The following is a 19,319-nucleotide window of genomic DNA, read 5'->3' as shown; positions in this document are numbered from 1 at the left end:
GTATGAGAACGTCACCGATCCGACTCCAAGATCTGAACTCGAAAGCAATACAACTCAAGCGAGGCATAAGACAGAGAGACGTGATATCTCCGAAACTGTTCACCACTGCTTTGGAGGATGTCTTCAAGTTTGTAGACTGGAAAAGATTTGGCATCAATATCAATGACGAGTACATCACTGACCTTCGATTTGCCAATGCCACTGGAAGGTATTGGATGCGAGTAGCGCAACACCAACTGTTGTGGAGTTCTTTGGAGGAAGATTATGTCCAGCATTGAATGTCTTCTGACTGAAATAATGATGATAATATTTAATGATATAAGTAAAAGTGTGCATAAACACAAATAGAATACACATATTAAATGCATCTACAATACATTACATTAAGATTAATTAATAATATTACTATGTATAAAAAAAAATAAAGAAAATATTATTCATAAATATTCCAATTTAAAATATACATTTCATTTAAAATAAAATAAAATATTTTTCAGTAAAATTATATAAAATAACTATACCTTAAGTGCTTAAAAGCTTATCAATTATTTTTAAAAGAATGATTTATTTATAATAAACCTATTTTATATAAAATACTTAATGCAATTCTGTACAATTACATGATTTAAAAACTATCCATTTATTGATTGAATGTATTTGTATACATATATATTCCATAATATAATATTGAAAGTTCATATTTTGGTATATCAAGTTAAAAATATAATAAATAAAATTACAATCATATGAAATTGTTATAAACCAATATTTAAAATTAAATCAATTATAGAACAGAAGTTGCTTCGGTGCAACAATTTTAATAAATTGTTACATCTTGTATCAAACCTAACCTAACTATATTGTGTACAGACAAGTACATATATATACTTTCAAATCATTCAGATATGTTATTTAATAATACATTATTTCACTTAAATTTACAAAAGCAGTAAAATTACAATAGTAAAAGTATAAGATTAAGTCTTTGTCTTTAATTTGTTATTCAGAAATATCTATTCCTTAAAAGATTCTCCACTTCTCAAAAATAATTTATCAAAATAATAAAAAATCATAAACCCAAAAATATTAAAAATGTTCAAAGAGTATTTTATCTAAATTGAAAGAGTAAAAACAGTGTACTCTTTAAATTTAGATAAAATATGTTCCTCAAATATCTTCAGAATTCTGCAATGTTATAAGGCCTTGATATTCCATCTCTTTATACATTACATCTTGATTCAAGGTGTGTAATATATCTTGAAAACGTTGCCTCAAGGCTAAGTTCTCCATGCCTGCAATTTCATGTTGGGTTCGCTGTCTACGCTGCTTCAACTCTTCTAATTCGGTTCTCAATTGTTCAATTCTAAAGGTCATATTATCTTTAGACATATCTCGGGAGTGATAGTCTCCATCCTCTTCCGAAGACAGTCCACCACTTCTAGTTATTGTTGAAGTTGCTGGTGTAGATGTGCGACTTTTGTTTGACTTCTTTTTTCCGTGACCACTGTGTGAGGATTGGAACATTTGTGATTCAAATTCAATAGGGTAGTTGTCCCTCTTATGAATATCACCAAGTCCAGGCATTGAGCAGTTATCGGATAGTCGGCTGTCAAATGCAGTTAGATGACTATCTTCCAATTCCACATTGATATTACCATCTTCAATATCACTGTCACTGAGAGCTCCACCAAATATATCTACAACATTGGAAGATTCAGTATTTGAAATATCTGCTGTTGTTGTTGCTGCTTCATTTGGTGTGGCTGATGTAGTTGATGATGAAACTGCTGATGTTATAGTTGATGTAACTGGTGTAGTTTTGACTGCCACTGCAGCAGCTGCTGCTGCCGCAGCAGCAGAAGCTGCAGCTGTAGCAGCAGCAGCGGCTGCAGCAGCAGCAGCTTGTTTCTCCGCTTTTTTCATAGCTTTAGTCTTTTTCTCTGGCTTCTGGGTTGGTGCTGGCGTCACTGTTTCTTGTTTCAGAAGTTGTTCGTCATCCTCTTTAATAACCTCCCAGGTTACACTGACAGCTTCATTATCAGTACGTAATAATCTTTTAACTTCCTTTTCAATTTCAGGTGCTTCTACATACTTTTTCTTTAAAGTCTTCCTGAATCTTCTCTTTCTCACATTTTTAGTTGGTGGGGTAATCCCATGTGGCCACAGAAACTTTTTATCAACCTTGTATGGGTCCTTCTTTTTATTTTTAGTAGGTGACTCTTCTTCCGATGGTGTTTGATCAGCTTCTTCTTTGCATATCATCATCTGACATATGTCCGCCGTTTTGTAAAAGCTTTTGTTATCTATTGTTTTAAGAGATTCGGTTATGGTTGGTAAATCAAAAATCTTGGCATGCATGAGCCAGTGGTCAAATCGTACCTCACCATGTCTCATATCGTTTTCAATTTGGATGGTGAGGCGATTTTTAATGTTATCACCAGTTTTAAGCAATTCTCTTAAAGCTTTTGAAGGTTCTTCTGGTAAACGCAGTATAAACTGTGACTCCAACTCTGCCATCACCTCCACTTTTTTATTTTTATCTCGATTCATTTTGATTTATTACAACAGGCTTATATTTTTTAGAGACGTAACTTACTTTTTACTTCGCCATTAAAGAGTATGCAATCGCTACGTTTTTATCGCCATTAAAAGAAAATCAATACATAACAGAAATCAATATCACTATGCTAGTACTCTATGAAGAGGCTTAGTTTGTCTAGAATTTGACATGTGTTGACAGTTGAAAAATATTTGTCAATATCTTTTATTATCTATATTTAGTATAAAGTAGTTACGGTTTTGCAGCCGAAGATGGCGAAAAAAAGGCAATTTACTATAATACTTTTAGTAACTAATATTACAATTAAAATATGATTTAAAATTATATAACTAAAGAAAGTTGATTCCCTACTGAAGTGAAGTAAATTAATGGTATCCATGGTCGTGGCCGACTCTGTAGTGGTCACATTTCATTTACTACAATATATTACCTGAAATAATATTGAAATCTTGCACCGAGTGCGGTACAGAGAAATAAGGCTCAAAGGCTGGGCACACTTGGGTTTCTAATATTAAAAAATATTGAGTTATCTTCGTATAAATAATAAATTATTAAAAATTAACAAAAATGACAAAGTTGTCGAGATTCGCAAATTAGCATGTTTAACAAAATATACTTATTTTATAAATGCAATGGCCTTTACAGAGGTCTTCTAAGTAGAAATAATCAGCAACTGAACAGCATTTGAAAAAACTCAACAGAAAACTAAGCTTAAATAATCTTTAATTATAGGTTTTCTTAATTTCTAATCTCACTCGTTTTAGTGATAATTATATTTTGTGCGACTATAATTTTTTTTATTATTTGCAGCACTGAAGTTTATAGTTTATGGTCAAACATTTTAGTTGTTGGCAGCTCTATTAATTGAATGATTGTAATTTGAAGCATTGTTGTGTTGGTTTCGTATTGGAACGCGACACGTCATGGTGTTGAAAATAAGTCGTATATTTTAGAAATTTAATATAAAAAAACTCGCATAATAAATCCTATAGTGAAGTAATATACTTTTGCAACGGTTACAATATAAAGGTAAGATTGATATATTGGATTATATTAGACCCATAAAAGTTACAGTTCCAGAATTCATCTACAATATATTATTGAGTAATGGTTTGATTCGGTATTTCCATCGACATCGTTAGGGAAATAACCGTAATTAATAACGACATACGTTTGATATAATTTAAAAGTATTGTTTATATTAAATGGAATTAAGTGTATCATTTCAACATAATCTACTGTTTTTACAATAATAATTATGACTACATATTATATTAATACTGCCAGTCTTAATATCTACCAAAATAGTATTTCTTGATTATTTATCAGTTTGCTTCATATATTTTTACATCAGTTGCATATAGTTTATGCCATTATAATATAAACAGAGACTACATAAGTACAACAGAATAACATAAAAATATTACGATTTTTAGTTTGACCGATGATATGAAGTATATTCATAACTTTTTCCCTGTGACAGATTATTTATAAATTATCGAATATTATATGTTTTGCATAGCACTACCAACTTTTACCTAGTAATACATACAAAAATAGTCGTATTCTCATGTTAAATATAATGTTTTCATAACTAATGATGCAATGACGATAATATATTATAGGAGGAATACATATATTTAAGACTTCATATATAAATATCATCCATAAAGTTATTGGATGTAATGTAGTTTCATTAAAATCATATCCTTAAGTTTTGTAAATTGTCATAAAACACAATTATTGTTAATAAATATATATTTTTTATATTAATATTAAAATTTAACCATTCGAAACTTGACCATAGCTAATAAATAATCAAACACTTATCATATTATATTTAAATTAAATGTGTGAAATTTTATTTCTAGTTTTTTTTTAGGTCACAATGAGGCTGTGTATACATATCTTTATACTTGTTGCCTTACTCCATTGTTCATATGCACCTCCTGTGACACCAGAAAAGAAAGACCAAGATAGTGATGTTGTTGATGATGTTGTAAGTATTTGTTTCTAATTATAAACTGTAATGAAATCCATATACTATTTATACTTGATGCTATTATATGTTGTTAATGTTTCTTAGCACAACAAATCTTTTTCTTAAAATATATTACATACATTTTCATGATTTCTTATGAATTGTACAATGTATGCATTATAAGTGTAAGCTTGGTGTTGTATTATGGTTAAGGATTGGTAAAAAGTAATATGGAAAGAAATAATTAAGTTATTACTATTTTAAAAACTGAAATTGTCTTAGATTGTACAGTACAGTTTAATATAATTACTTTTAATATTCCATTTGCTTAGAAATATATGCAATGCGAATTTGCTTGATCATTTAGTTATGTCTTATACACCAATGGTATTGGTACAAATTTCGTTTTAGATTGACCTTGTAGCTTGCAAGCTATAAATGTTGAAATATCATGGCCCTTCTCTTAACATTAACTAAAGATTTTTTTAAACTGGTTTATACATTGTAATGTTTCGATGAGAGACAATTTACTTTACTATAGTAAAATTGGAACTTAACGAAGTATGTTGTATCGAAAAGTCAAAATTTTAAAAGGTTTTTTATTAAAGTTCATATAATATGTTCATATATATGAATTTGAAACTGGCACAATGGATAGATTAATTTTAAACCTTAATTGTATAACCACAGTACTTTCATCAGCCAGTAAAAGGAGTCAGTTTTTACTACAACTGAAATGAAAAATAAACATTCATTTTATCTATGACATACAAAATTCACTTCGCTATGCATGCAATGCTTATTTCAATTATTTTATGATGTTTTTTTCTAAATGACTTGGGCACTAGTTGTAATTGCACATGAATATGTCAATATGTTGTCTATGGTCCGATTGTAGAATATGTATACTGGGAATATATAAATATACTCACTAAAACTACGAAATTTCCTCCTCATTCTAATAAACAATATTAATATATATTAAAGTAAGCTGAATTTTGTATAAATAAGATGATATACACAGTGAGTTTATATGAGTTCGGAGAAGGGTTTTATCCTGTTACATACCTAGTACATTATTGGAATGTAAATGTGCATAAATATAGATGATAACAGATATTAATTGAAACAATTATATTCGTCGAAATACTAAAATTATACTGTAGCAACATTTTATTGATTGACTTAAGAATATTATTCGAATGTGCAATTATTTGATTCACCAGCGACCTTGAACTGATTGCTATGTATGTAAATTAACATAAATCGTGTAGAATTGAAAATGAAACTCTGCAGATATACATTTGTTTTTAATTAAAATTTGCTACATGTGCGCTGCGTTGCGGATTGAATTCAAAATAATTGGAATTTTTTTCCTTTAATTGTTTGAATTATTAAAAAGTTTTTAATTAAATTTTAGATTATTTTACTTCTATTTCGAGCAATTATTAAAAAATCTGGTCTAATATATGGAATTAAGTATCAATGTAATCTCATGATTCAATTTTTATACATTAAATTACTATGATAAGAACTTTAATTCTGATAAGTTTGTTTATAAAATACAACTTGATTATGATAACAAATTATATAAATCTGTTTTGCAGTTGATATTTGACACTGAAAAATGATGAGATTTTTATCATGTGTGCTGAGCTTATTGCAAGGAATCGGCTATGTGAATGTTTCTTTTTTAAATTATTGAAGCATTTTTAATTACATCATCATTATATCTACATTAACAATATATTTATTATTCATAATTAATTACAAACATTAAAAAGTGAAGTTAAATATTGGCTTATAAAAGTATTAGCTTAATGTATATTCTTAAGTCTTTAATATTTCAATCATGCAATATATAATATATTAAAAATAAATAAACTTGAATTCACGTTACTGACAGGCCGAGTACACGGAGTATCACAGATACCTGCAGGAAGTAGTACAGGCGTTAGAAAGTGATGCAGACTTCAGAGAGCGTCTCGAGAAAGCGGACGAAGATGATGTTCGGGTAAGTTCCTTGAACCCGATCAGTCCCGACCATGTACGCGTAAAATTTAGGCTTTAACACAGGTTTTTTTACCAGCTCTTTTTTTTCTCATGCGTTTTTTTTATATTTTAAAACTTAAAAATCTGCATTTTAATATGATGTATTATAAACAAACGCGCGTAAATTTTTATTTAATTACTTACGGCAAATAAATGTTATTGTAATAGTTGCAGAATTTGTTGTTGATTTTTGGATATCTACAAATCTTTCATTCAGGGTATTCTTGGTTCTTTTGGGTTTGTTAGATTTTTTTCTGCAATTACCTTGATACAAAAGTTATGTAAAATAAAACATAAAACATATCGACAGACTGCTTAGCCTACATTATACACCTTACACCTGTTAATTATCATAATGTCAAAAGTTATTTTTTCTTTTTATCCGGTATATTTCTCAACCAGCGTAGATAAACGCAATAAAAAAAATATTCTACCAAGGTCAATGCTGCAGTTATCGGACTTCATATTAACCGGATTTGTAGGTTTACCATTGTATAAAATGTCAGAACCACCGTCACGATCGAAAAACGCTTTGGATTTTATTTAATAAATATATTTTTACATGACGTACGACGTCACCCATAAATATATCTAGATTAACAATATAAACATAAATAAACAACTCTCACAATTGTTTACCAATCATGACCAATGTCGAACTTGATACAAAAAGACACCATGTTCGTCTAATATTTGTCTCAGTTTTTAAATACAAATAATAGTTGATTTACCAGATGAGATTTACTCAAAAACCAAAAAGTGTTCGGTATTTTTCACGATAATTTCGAAATTTAAATCTTTTCCAATTTTCAGAGAATTCTTTAATTTAGTCGATCTACGCATTTAAATACAAGTAGATTTTGGGCGAATGTAGTGATTTGTAGCGAATGTAATGTTTAAAAACATACCAAAATAAATATAAATGAATAAAGGCATCCTTAAACAAGGAACCAAGAATCGACTAAATTTGGTGAAGATAAGATTAGTTATTCAGTTACGAAAATTGAACACAGCTCCGAATAGCTTGATACCTTTTAAATTAAGAAAGCTCTTCTTTTTTTGTAAGCATTGTTGAAATACATAATATAATGAATTATTGTAAATGTATTAATTTTTAAAACTTTACAGTCTGGTCGAATTGCGGAACAGTTAGATTTCGTTAATCACAACGTGAGAAGCAAGTTAGATGAGATCAAGCGAAGAGAGCTGGATAGGCTCAGGCATCTTGCTACAAAGGTATGATTCCTAACTGAAAACTTTATAACAAAAAGTATACCCACTCGTATACATTGTCATGCCTGACGCAACAATAAAATTCCATCTGCCGTTGTTACGACAGGGAGACATTATCGACTGCTTTTGTTTTGTTCGTTTCGCCTCCATTGCACTTTTACCGTGTGTATTTTTACAAAGCAGTACTGTTGAAGCAGTACTATAGAAGTGAAGTTGCGTGTGAAATTCCCGGTAAATTATCGTGACTAGGACTGGTGCAACGGTGTCGAAAGTTCAGAAAGGCAGATAACATTATACATACTATAATGTTTTTTTTTCTATCTTTTCCAGCAATTTGAATTAACAAATGAACTCGACGTACATAGCAAGGTGCCAACAAACGAACATCTGGATCACACGAATCCTCATACATTTGAAATTGAGGATTTGAAGAAATTGATACAAAAGACTACAGCGGATTTGGAAGCCGCCGACAAGAAGCGTAAAGAAGAATTTAAGGTAATTGTTCATATTCCATAAAGGTGATGTGGTGATTTCATCGTTATTATTCAGCCAATCGCAAGCAAAAAAAAGCCGAGATGGCCCAGTGGTTAGAACGCGTGCATCTTAACCGATGATTTCGGGTTCAAACCCAGGCAGGCACCACGGAAATTTAATGTGCTTAATTTGTGTTTATAATTCATCTCGTGCTTGGCGGTGAAGGAAAACATCGTGAGGAAACCTGCATGTGTCTAATTTCAATGAAATTCTGCCACATGTGTATTCCGCCAACCCGCATTGGAGCAGCGTGGTGGAATATGCTCCAAACCTTCTCCTCAAAGGGAGAGGAGGCCTTTCCCAGCAGTGGGACATTACGGGCTGCTAATGCAATCGCAAGCAACTGCTGGCTGCCTATCGCATCCCGCCAGATTCTTTAGTTGTTGGTCCACCGGGAATTGGAGAAGACAAGAGATTTGTACTCTTGAATTCGTCTGCTCTCCTTCGTTCCTTCGATACCCCTAACCATTTTACTTTAGTTTGCTAAATATATCTCCGTATGGTTAATTTCTGATCTTCTTCAAATAACTCCATTGATCGAAGCATAGCTCGCACGATTTAGGCCGACCTTGACGATGCGAGCGTTGGACGCCCGTACAGCGCCTATTTAAATTCAACAACTATTACTGTATGTTATTAATTTGTGAATAAATGGTTCGAAACGGCAACGTTTGATCTTTTATGGTCGCAATTATTGTTTTGCTAATATTTATGAAGCAATATCTCATGTACTGTTGTTTGTAATACAATAGAATGATACACAATGTTCTGCGGTTAAATTAATAAATGGATTAAATTTTAGTGAATGTTCATAGAACGCCGTATATTATTAGGGGTATCATTTAATGTGCTGATGTTATTGCTACCTGTAGAAGGACTTTTGTAAAGTAAATACTTAATTAATTTCTCGTTTAGCTGTTTTTTTTCTTTGGTATATTTAAAAGTAAGCAAAGAAATCTATTCGTTCTTCTATTGATTTTTTATATGCTAACTCAGTTATCTGTTGTTTTCTAGGAGTACGAAATGCAAAAAGAGTTTGAGAAACATCAAAAGATAGAAGCTATGAACGAGGCTGAAAAGAAGGAATATATGGAGGCTGCTAAGAAGGAGGAAGAGGCTAAGAAACATCACCAGCCGGTAATATTTAGAATTTTCATATATTTACATTTTTCATCTTATATTATATTAAATGTAGATCAAATTGCTAGTCTGTATTCGATCGGTTCTCATAATAGTCCAGACATTATATACATTTTGAAATACAAATTAACCGAGGTGGCTGACTTTTGGGTATATCGCAGGCAGGGCTTAGAAAAGCTAAACTTGAAATTGTAGATCTCTATTTCCTATGCGCGTTCGCCGCCATCTTGAAAAAAGGGGCTGAAATTCGTTTTTGCGATAACCCAGCTGTTCGTTCTATAATTAAGGTCCTATACATATTTAACCTACCGTTGATAGTTATTGAAATAACTTCGAGCACGAAGGTGACGATGATTTTGCTCTTGTAATGTACTTGATCTCTCGGATCCGATAATCCGCTAGCCGGCTCGGATTTTACAAATATACTCAAAGATGGAGTTAGTGGCGGATAATTCAAGGACTTAAACCAATAAGCAACAAAGCGGAATTCGCGCCACCCGTCTTCTTGTACTTCAATATACCTTTTTCCTTTGCTGAATGAATTTTTCGGTTGTTAGAATGTTGCAGAGCGCTGCAGTTGCGCGTATTAGGCCGTGATCACGCACAGGACAGAACATTCTTGCTTATAAAAGACTGCTATGGCAATAGGCTCTGCTATTTCTTCTTGCTGATACATCTTCATTTAGAACCTGGCGTGCTGAGCACCTGATTATTTCGTGTGGCACAAAGCGCTTCTTTCGAAGCTTCTTTCCTTAGATCTTCCCGGGAAATTATGCAATTGGATTACCAGCTTTTTGGCAGATCGGAGCATCAAGTTCATTGTCGACGGTGCATGTTCTGGTGCTGGTGGTTCAATGCTGGTGTTCCACAAGACTGCGTTGACTTGACTTGTTGCAAATCAAGAAAATTCATTGCTATGCAGATAACAGTACCGTAGATATCTTATACACCGGCCGAGCTAATATTTCTCGGGAAAACGTTGAAGGAAACCGGAACAAACTTGTGTTTGAAATCGAGTCTTGTTTAAACAAAGTCTCGAACCGACTAAACCTATTCCATTTCAACCCCAAAAAGACGCAAGTTTGCGTTAACAGCTAAAAAACACCATTCGTCGTATCTCCACGAGTTGAGAACATTCCGATAGCCGCCACATCGGAATACTTGGGGTTGATATTTCGAGCCTCCTTCAGTTCCGCGGTCAATTGGAAGGCAAAGCAAGATTGGCATCAAAAAAGCTCGATGTGCTCAGCAAGGCGAGACAGTATTTCACGTCGCCCTATCGCCTAAGACTATACAAGGCGCAAATTCGACCTCACATGGAGAACTGCTCTCACTGGACTACTCCTCTGGGCGAGTGCTCCCCTGTACCAGCTCCTTCCATTTGACCGTATCCAACGTAGAGCAGCTCGAATTATCGACGATCAAACCCTTTGCGTAGATATGTTGGATCACTGCATCTTCTGCCGAACTTTTCACGGGGAATGTTCCGAGGAATTGTTTGGATTAATCCCGTCTGCTGAATTTCACCTGCGGACATCTCGTCAAAATCTCGTCTACGCTTCACCCGCACCACATCTATGTCCAAAAAACCACAACAGTGCGATGTATAAGACATTTTCTAGCACGCAAAACCACTCTGTGGAACCAGCTTTCGCCGGCGGTTTTTCGAAACCGATATATATTTTTTTATGGCATTGGTTGGCGGACGAGCATATGGGCCACCTGATGGTAAGTGGTTACCATCGCCCATAGACAAAGGCGGTGTAAGAATTATTAACCATTCCTTACATCACCTATGCGCCACTAACCTTGGGAACTAAGATGTTATGTCCCTTGTGCCTGTGATTACACTGGCTCACTCACCCTTCTAACCGGAACACAACAATACAGTGTACTGTTATTTGGCGGTAGAATATCTGATGAGTGGGTGGTACCTACCCAGAGGGGCTTGTACAAAGCCCTACCACCAAGTAAAACTTGGTATGACTAGGGAACCTTAAAGATGTTGCAGATGTTCATGGGGGGTGGTAGTCACTTTCCATCAGGTGAGCCTCCTGCTCGTTGGTCATCAATAACATAAAAAAAAAACTTACACTTTGCTTTCAAAGAAAAAGTGTTCAATTATGTCCACTGAATCAGTCATCCAGTGTCGCCGCTTGTGTTATTAAGCTATATTTTTCTATTTCGATCCCACAACCATTCTGTAGTCACCTGAACAAAGTCTGCACCATTCTACTCAGTTTTATTTTGCGACTAAGACAAAGTGCTAGTGGTTGTTACGATTTCTACAAAACATCGTCTTTCAAACACAAATTCGGGTATAAAGGCAAATTGATTTTGTATTTGAATCAATTAAGACCGCTCATCTTCTCGTTACCTTTACCACATGTCTACGTTAACCAAACTTAAAATAAAACATAGTATAAATTATATTGTAGTCTTAGTCTCAGTTTTTGAGTCGGCGGTCAATTCTTGAGATCCTAAAGTCAATTCAGGGACTGGGAATTTTTCAGGTTGTTAATGTAAGTGTAATATAATCGATGGGACTCGTCTTCGTAGCATATTTGGCGTGCAAGTACAAAGACGTTCTTGCCACTGATGACTTGTTTCTCGATGATCCAAACCAAAGTTTTGTAGAAAATTAATTTATTTAGTTAAATCTAATCTTATCAAATCTGCAATTAAACGATTTGATTAATATTTAATTCACTTCTATTAATAATTATGATTTAGGCGTAATTGGAATGAAAATTAGGGTTTTTGTTCTCGCTGTGTGTGATTATAAAATAAACTGTGATCCAATTTTTGGTCTAATAAAAATTATATTTTAACGAATAGTATAATATTTATTCCATAACTATAAATAGTTATGATTCAGGCGTGATCTGTATCACAATTAAGTGTTTTGTTTTCGGAGAAAGCGTCGTGTGATTTTTACAATGTTTACAAGGATGTTATCTTTATTATCTGTTCATACTGGATATTCTATTTCTGATATTGTCATATTAAAATTTATGACACACGGGATGAAGAACTTTTTACTTACCATAAACATCACTATTTAGCAAATAAATCTTCTGATTGTTGGTGTATGTAACTTTTTATATTTATAGTTGTTTGGTCAAGTATTTTAATTGACTTATTTTTTTTTTAAATTATGGCATCTATTGGTTAAGTAAAACGTAGAAAATAATTAATACTAAGCCCGTAAAAAATAAGTCGAGGATAATATAGTTTCCTGCTCTTTTTATGAGAAATGCTTCGGCTTAAAAGGGTGGAGGGTACATTTTAATGCATAAATATATACAAAATATTCATAACAGCTTCATCACCCGGGCTCTAAGCAACAATTAGAAGAAGTATGGCAGAAACAGGACCACATGGACCAACAATTTGACGCGAAAGCGTTCTTCATGATGCATGGTGAGTTTTATATTGCTATAATAATTATTATATTATCTGTGACAGCTCCACCATCCCGCTTCAAAAGATCAGCTGTTAGAGGTATGGAATACGGCCGACAATATGGACCCGAAAGATTTCGACCCGAAAGTGTTTTTCGTGATGCATGGTAAGATGTATGTCAGTGGAGTAGGATGTAGATTTGTGTATTTTAGATACGTCTTTGTCACTAGGATCATGTTTTCGTTCTTTTGTTTTGTATTCCATTTGTTTTAGTTGGAGTTTGTTTGGTTTTGTTTGTGCTTTTAGAATAAAGCCTGTGTTATCGGTTTGTATACATTTGGCGACGTCCGTCATGTTTAATTTTGAGTTTTTGTAGTTAGTTTTGGTTTTGTACTGCTGAAAAGATTAAACTTGACGCTTAAATATTTTTTGTAATACATTTATCACGGAATACGGGTAGCATTCCAGTATATTCATTTATTATAGCGATGTATAATATAATGTTGCTGATATATGAGTTAAAAGCACGAACGAGGAAAAAACACTATATTATAAACGGTATGAATATTATATTAAGAGATTAAGAAAATAATCAGTTTTTACGCTCTATTGTAAAGTACACATCATTTTCCATGTGATATTTTTCATCTACAGTAACGATATTTGTTTTTTATAGGAAAAGGTTGAAATGATGGACATAGATTCACTGCTATTATTTATTTCATTATCTTTATTCATACAAAAGCGAATATAACTTTGGGATAGTTTATTGACTTATTATTTTACGAAACTAAATATTTGAGCGTCTTGTTAATCGATTAGACTTAGTTATTCCTTTTCTTTTATAAATTTATCCTTTTACTACGTTTTTACTTTCGCTGTCTATCAGTTGAATAGTTAAATAATGTTTTTACGTTGTTTTTCGTCTTTAAAATTACTAATCTCAGAAAGAGAAAATGTGCTGCGATCATTCCTTTGCTTATACAATGATAACAAAATAAAAAAATAACAGATTCATTATGAAATTTAAAAACATAAATTGGTTTCATAGACCATGTATGTAAAGTTGGTTTATATTTTTCCAGTTGTGCACAATTATTTTCCATTTCACGATCTTGTTTGTTTCTGTTTATTAAAAACCAATGTTACGGTTCTTTTTCAGTGATTTTGCATGTTTTGTTTTGATTAATAATAAATGCAGTGTAATGTGTATCAAGATTGATATAGTCTAGACAAACAATTCATAACATACCTTTATCCTAGCTTATTGCTTGTTTTTCTTGTACTTTCGTAAAAATTGTGCTCCGTTTAGCAAATCAACAGTCTTTGTTTCGACTTTTTTATGCCGGTTTGTATCAGAAATCATGAAGCCGTTTTTAGATATTTGTAAAGATAACTTTATTACTGTCATAAAATTTGGTGACCTCTTTTACATACACATTTTTTTTTAAATTAGAAATTTACGAAAAATATCTCAAACTGAGTTGATACACCATTCTTATTGAGTCATAACGTTGTTTTCGTTATTATTATGAGCGTCCAAATATAACAGATTACTAAAAATCTCTTTCCAATAACAGATGTCGACGGTAACGGCGTTTGGGACGCTAATGAAGTGAAAGCACTATTTATCAAGGAATTAAACAAGATGTACGGCCCTACTGGTCCCAATACGGACTTACACGAACGTGCTGAGGAAATGGAACGGATGAGGGAACATTTCTTCAAGGAAAACGATCGCAATCACGATGGCTTGATAGATTACAACGAATTCATGATGGAAACACAGAAACCTGAATTCAACCGTGATGAAGGTCAGTATTATTTAAAATAAACAACTAAAATAACTGCTTTGTTAGTATAGACTCTAGCTTATAAGAATAAGGATATTTGCATCCTTATAATCTAGCGTTAATTATAATCTACATAATGGAAATAGGACTCCCCTTTAGAATCACGCGACTGCTTTTCTTTCGATTTGTGGATTACTCCTGTCCCATTCAAATAATGTATCAGCATGTCAGAAAACATTAGTTGAAAACTTGTTTTGGTGATGTAGACGACAAAAGATGGCGACAAAAATTGTAAAATGCTGCCCAATCCAAACTTTGTTCGTTTCTTTCTTGGAATTATTCCTTCCTATTAATACAGCTATAAAACTTATTAATTTAGATATTTTTATTCCCGAAGAACTTCAAAAGGTTTCCTCGAAGTATATATAAATATATCGATCCTGGTACGACATTCCCGTTGAACGTGACTTTGGTCATGTCTTAGTTCATACAGAGATAGACATGCCGAAAAACCTCGTTGCTTTAGGCTATGCATAGTAACTACGGTAGATACGATAAAGTCATCAACGTAGGGTACGTTGATCTAACGACGATGATAATTATGTCATTGGTAACACAACGGCGTGTAATTTAATCACCGTTCACAATAATTCCATATTCAGTTCAATTCATCGTCTTGCAGATGTCTTAACGACGTGAACAGTTTCCGGGATATCTTTTCAGCACCACGTTATACCTTTAATCGATATGACATCTCTGCAGTGACTCGAGCACTTTCCAGGTTTCGATAGAATTTGAAGGACTTCTCTTATCCACTAAAACCGAACTAGAATACAGTATCAATGTGGTAGACGAAGCTCTAGTCTGATCGAAAGTCTGCTGAATTAAGGGACTGATACTTGTCGAAACATTTGTCGAGACGATTCTCGGTAGCTCCTACCTACCCTACTTAGCCGTATCTCCGTATTTAACCGTAGCCGCTCTTTCAGTACCGTGGAGCTGCCTGATTTGAGTATTTATCTTGTGATGCTGGTATTGATTTAAGTCTGCTATTTATACGCTGTATTTGTGCTGCCTTAATCTCTCACCTTGGTCAGTCTTGTCCCATTATTCTGACGAGTTCGGAATAATGGAATAACGTGTGAGGGAGATGCGCTTATCTTCAACTCACAATTCGCCGTTTTAATCTTTGACGAGACTTGGCTTCACTTGCTAGCAATCCTCGACTTTGCTCAATCGCAGCTTTGAGCTCACGATTTTTGAAGCATCAGAGATGGTGTTTCATCCGCCTGTCTTATAAAAAGGATGGTAGACTTCTAAGTGGAACCATGTCGGAGAGTAGAATTTATCATTCAAGGGTATTCCTATTAGTATTTCCATTGAAAGAAATAATTCACAAAGAAAGACCACTTCACTTGTCTCCTTCCTTGATTTCTGTAGCCCGAGTCATCTGACTTTCAATTTACCAAATCTTTGTATACCCACTTTAACATAGGAGTCTCCTATAGCAACATTGTAATAGGTCTTCTATGTGATGACCTTTGCAATGTCAGAAAAGTACCCATGCCTCTAGGGTTGAGGCACCAGGTCTTGTGAGATTCTCATCTATTAAAACCACCGCGATGACCGTCCTCGACGCGGATCTTTCGCTCGACGGAGCTCGCCTCGTCCCGCACTGCTTGCTAGTGTGTAAGGGCAGCACACTGCCGTCCCAGCTGCCGTTCATCTCAAACCTGGCTTAAATAAGCCCCCACTTCACGCGTCCACGGCTCCAGGGTCACGCCCTATATTATAAGCGAAGAGCGCCCCGAGGCTGTGGGAGGACCGAGCTGATGCCTTCATCGTCTCCGCCGGGATTGTTTCATTCTGATGACCATGACGGTTTCATAAAAGGAGGCTAAGGCTTCCCCTCCACGCTTCCACCATTTCGGCTTTACCTGTGGAGAATAAAACAACCGAGATTGATTGAAGCGATAGTTGAGTCCTATTCATACATCACACACACAGTACAAGACATAATTAATACTAAGTTTAGATCAAAACTTATCGATATCTAATAGACGTATTATTAATAATACTCCAATAAAATGAAAATAAAATTTTATGGCATATGATCATATTTATATCTTTCGAAGACAGAGTCTTACCCTAAATAAAATTCATCTGTTTTTTTTCAGGTTGGCAACCAATAGACGAAAATCAGATTTATACCCAAGCAGAGTACGAAGCGTACGAACGGAAGAGACTTGAAACACTACACTACTTACAACAACGTGGCTTGGTGCGTAAAGTAACAAATGAACCGTTTGATTTGATGTGGGGCATTAGCTTGAAATATGTTATTTTAGTAAAATATTGGTTACATTAATAGGTTTTCTGAATATAACTTAATAATTTCAAGATTATTGTTAATCGCATTAAATATTCTAGGTCGATGCTCATGGACGCCCGATACCTGGCGCTGAACATCAAATACATCAAGCAATTAAACAACACCAACAGCAACAACAGCAAATGGCTTATCAACAATCCCAGTATCATGGTGCACAAGGCCAATACCACCCTCAAGGACAACCCATGGGACAACCTCAGTATGCCCCTGTACAAGGATATCAACAACCACCAGCTTATCAACAAGGACAACCACAAGGCCAAGTGCCTCAGGGACAACAGCAAGGACAGTATCAAGGACAAGTGCCTCAGGGACAACAACAAGGACAGTATCAAGGACAAGTGCCTCAAGGCCAGTATCAAGGTCAGGTACCTCAAGGTCAACCACAGGGACAGTATCAAGGTCAAGCACCTCAAGGCCAACCACAGGCACAGTATCAAGGTCAACCACCTCAAGGCCAACCACAAGGCCAGTATCAAGGCCAAGCACCTCAAGGTCAGTATCAAGGACAAGTACCTCAAGGTCAGTATCAAGGACAAGGTCAAGTACCGCAAGGACAGTATCAAGGACAAGTGCCTCAAGGACAGCAACAAGGCCAGAATCAAGGACAATATCAGGCACCAAATCAGGGACAGCCAATACAGCAAAATCAACAACAACAACAACAGAATGTTCCAGTTCAAGCTGCCCAAGTACCACAAGCACAACAACCGCCACAAGCTCAAAGTGCTCCAAATGTGGATTCAAACCACACATAGATAAGTCACACATCAATATTGTTATTTAAAGATGTAATAATATAAAAACATAAAATGATGTTTAGAGATTTTAGAATTTAGACAATATTCACTAACTAATACTATGTGCTGTGCTGTGCTGTTTAAAATGGTGCCAATTCTTGTATTGCAATGTTTCCATTCTAATATTTAAATTATTTGTCTCTTTGCCTATACTATTGGGATTATAGATTTTAATTATATAGTTGTGACTATAAATTATTGTTTTATTACCTATTTTAATGTAACCTAATTACATTTCAGTATGTTATTTGCTTAAAAATAAGAATAAGTTTCAAAAATTATAATCTCAACCATCAAGATAATATATACATTGGGGTCATCCCTTACCAAGTGATAACAAACATGTCTAATTATAGTAAGCATTAAATTATACCTGACGATAAAACATAATATAAGAAATCCTAACATACTTTAAAGCTTATATACCATTTCCACTTGGTGATAATTTCGAATCAATGATTAGCAAAACGCGGCTGGTAATATTCATATCTCAGAGCTATCTATCTGAAGAGAATTGTGTGAGCGAGATAAACGTATTGACGAGAAAAGGAGAAGGTAATCAACTAGCACGTCCCTCATTAATTTAGCTTCAAATTAGGTATACTCTATTACAACCATAACAGGTAAAAATTCAAAAATACAACATTTGACAGCAAATTGACGCGATATCATTGGTCAATAGGTTGATTAATCTATGATATTCGTCATCGACGAAACTATTATGGGAATTTTGGAAATAGAATTAAATTGAAAGAAAAAAACAATAAGTATTTAAATGTAATAGTGATGTATTATAAATGATATATAGATATATTAATCATAAACTCTTCGTAATGTACAATATAGCTGAGTTACCTATTAGCAAATCGCATAAAAAACGTAAATCTAAGGTTTGTTTATATTTTTTCCTACTTCCCTTGGAATAGGCTAACCATTTAGAAAAAGGCAACATAAAAAAGATCCAATAGATTTATCAAGGGAAACAGATTACAGAATATAATGAATAAATAAAATAAAATCTTTATAGCATTTTTAAATTATAAAATTTATATTAAATTATGGAAAATGATTATTCATATTAAAGAGAGACTATTGAGTAGACCAGAGTGAGTATCCTTCAAATAACGTAAATCGTTAATAATGATAGGTAGGTGAATCAAATTTATATTTAAGTTATTTGTTTTACCTTTTAATTTAATTAATGCGTTAATAGTCTAGAAATCTTTAATATTTTACATATAGGTACATATGTATACAGGTATGACAATAATTGATGCACGTGGTATGTGAGAATTGAAATAAAAAAAAGTATATATTTAAAGACTTCAACAGACTACGTTTATAATATTGTACGTATATATTTTATTAATTATAAAATTTTAATTACACGTAAAATAAAAGATATTTAATGCACGTGTATTGAAAT

At 33.6% G+C, this 19,319-nt stretch overlaps 2 protein-coding genes across 8 annotated transcripts; one reads left to right on the top strand and one right to left on the bottom strand.

Annotated features, from left to right (window-relative positions):
* Nucleotides 1–744: 744 nt before the first annotated feature.
* Nucleotides 745–2,693, bottom strand: LOC125075869 (transcription initiation factor TFIID subunit 7-like). Of its 2 annotated transcripts, XM_047687692.1 has the most exons (2): nucleotides 1,904–2,693; nucleotides 745–1,840 (listed from the first exon to the last, which is right to left on the bottom strand). In XM_047687692.1, the coding sequence occupies exons 1-2, from the start codon at nucleotides 2,548–2,550 to the stop codon at nucleotides 1,168–1,170; spliced, it is 1,320 nt and encodes a 439-aa protein (XP_047543648.1). In that variant the 5' UTR covers nucleotides 2,551–2,693; the 3' UTR covers nucleotides 745–1,167. The 2 variants fall into 2 exon arrangements, with proteins under 2 accessions (XP_047543648.1, XP_047543647.1); XM_047687691.1 differs by having other exon boundaries at nucleotides 745–2,693.
* Nucleotides 2,694–3,433: 740 nt separating this feature from the next.
* LOC125075839 (nucleobindin-2) lies at nucleotides 3,434–18,088 on the top strand. 6 transcript variants are annotated; one of them, XM_047687643.1, is made up of 11 exons: nucleotides 3,434–3,589; nucleotides 4,443–4,559; nucleotides 6,448–6,555; nucleotides 7,722–7,829; nucleotides 8,157–8,324; nucleotides 9,378–9,500; nucleotides 12,972–13,074; nucleotides 14,489–14,722; nucleotides 16,879–16,982; nucleotides 17,132–17,351; nucleotides 17,391–18,088. In XM_047687643.1, exons 2-11 carry the CDS (start codon nucleotides 4,449–4,451, stop codon nucleotides 17,849–17,851), a joined length of 1,740 nt encoding a protein of 579 aa, XP_047543599.1. In that variant the 5' UTR covers nucleotides 3,434–3,589; nucleotides 4,443–4,448; the 3' UTR covers nucleotides 17,852–18,088. The 6 variants fall into 6 exon arrangements, with proteins under 6 accessions (XP_047543599.1, XP_047543597.1, XP_047543596.1 ...); XM_047687641.1 differs by having other exon boundaries at nucleotides 17,132–17,378; nucleotides 17,418–18,088; XM_047687640.1 differs by having other exon boundaries at nucleotides 17,132–17,510; nucleotides 17,550–18,088.
* The last annotated feature ends 1,231 nt before the right edge of the window (nucleotides 18,089–19,319 follow it).

This window comes from Vanessa atalanta, chromosome Z, assembly GCF_905147765.1.
Source record: "Vanessa atalanta chromosome Z, ilVanAtal1.2, whole genome shotgun sequence".
In the NCBI taxonomy this organism is placed as follows: Eukaryota; Metazoa; Arthropoda; class Insecta; order Lepidoptera; family Nymphalidae; genus Vanessa; species Vanessa atalanta.
Note: the sequence above shows the minus strand (reverse complement) of the source record. Positions and strands in the feature narration are given on the sequence as shown.

Coding starts and splice junctions, on each gene's coding strand:
- LOC125075839 (XM_047687637.1), top strand. CDS start 4,449: ATGAGGCTGTGTATACATATCTTTATACTTGTTGCCTTACTCCATTGT. Junction 4,560..6,447: donor GTGATGTTGTTGATGATGTT/GTAAGTATTTGT, acceptor CGTTACTGACAG/GCCGAGTACACGGAGTATCA. Junction 8,325..9,377: donor AGCGTAAAGAAGAATTTAAG/GTAATTGTTCAT, acceptor GTTGTTTTCTAG/GAGTACGAAATGCAAAAAGA.
- LOC125075869 (XM_047687691.1), bottom strand. CDS start 2,550: ATGAATCGAGATAAAAATAAAAAAGTGGAGGTGATGGCAGAGTTGGAG.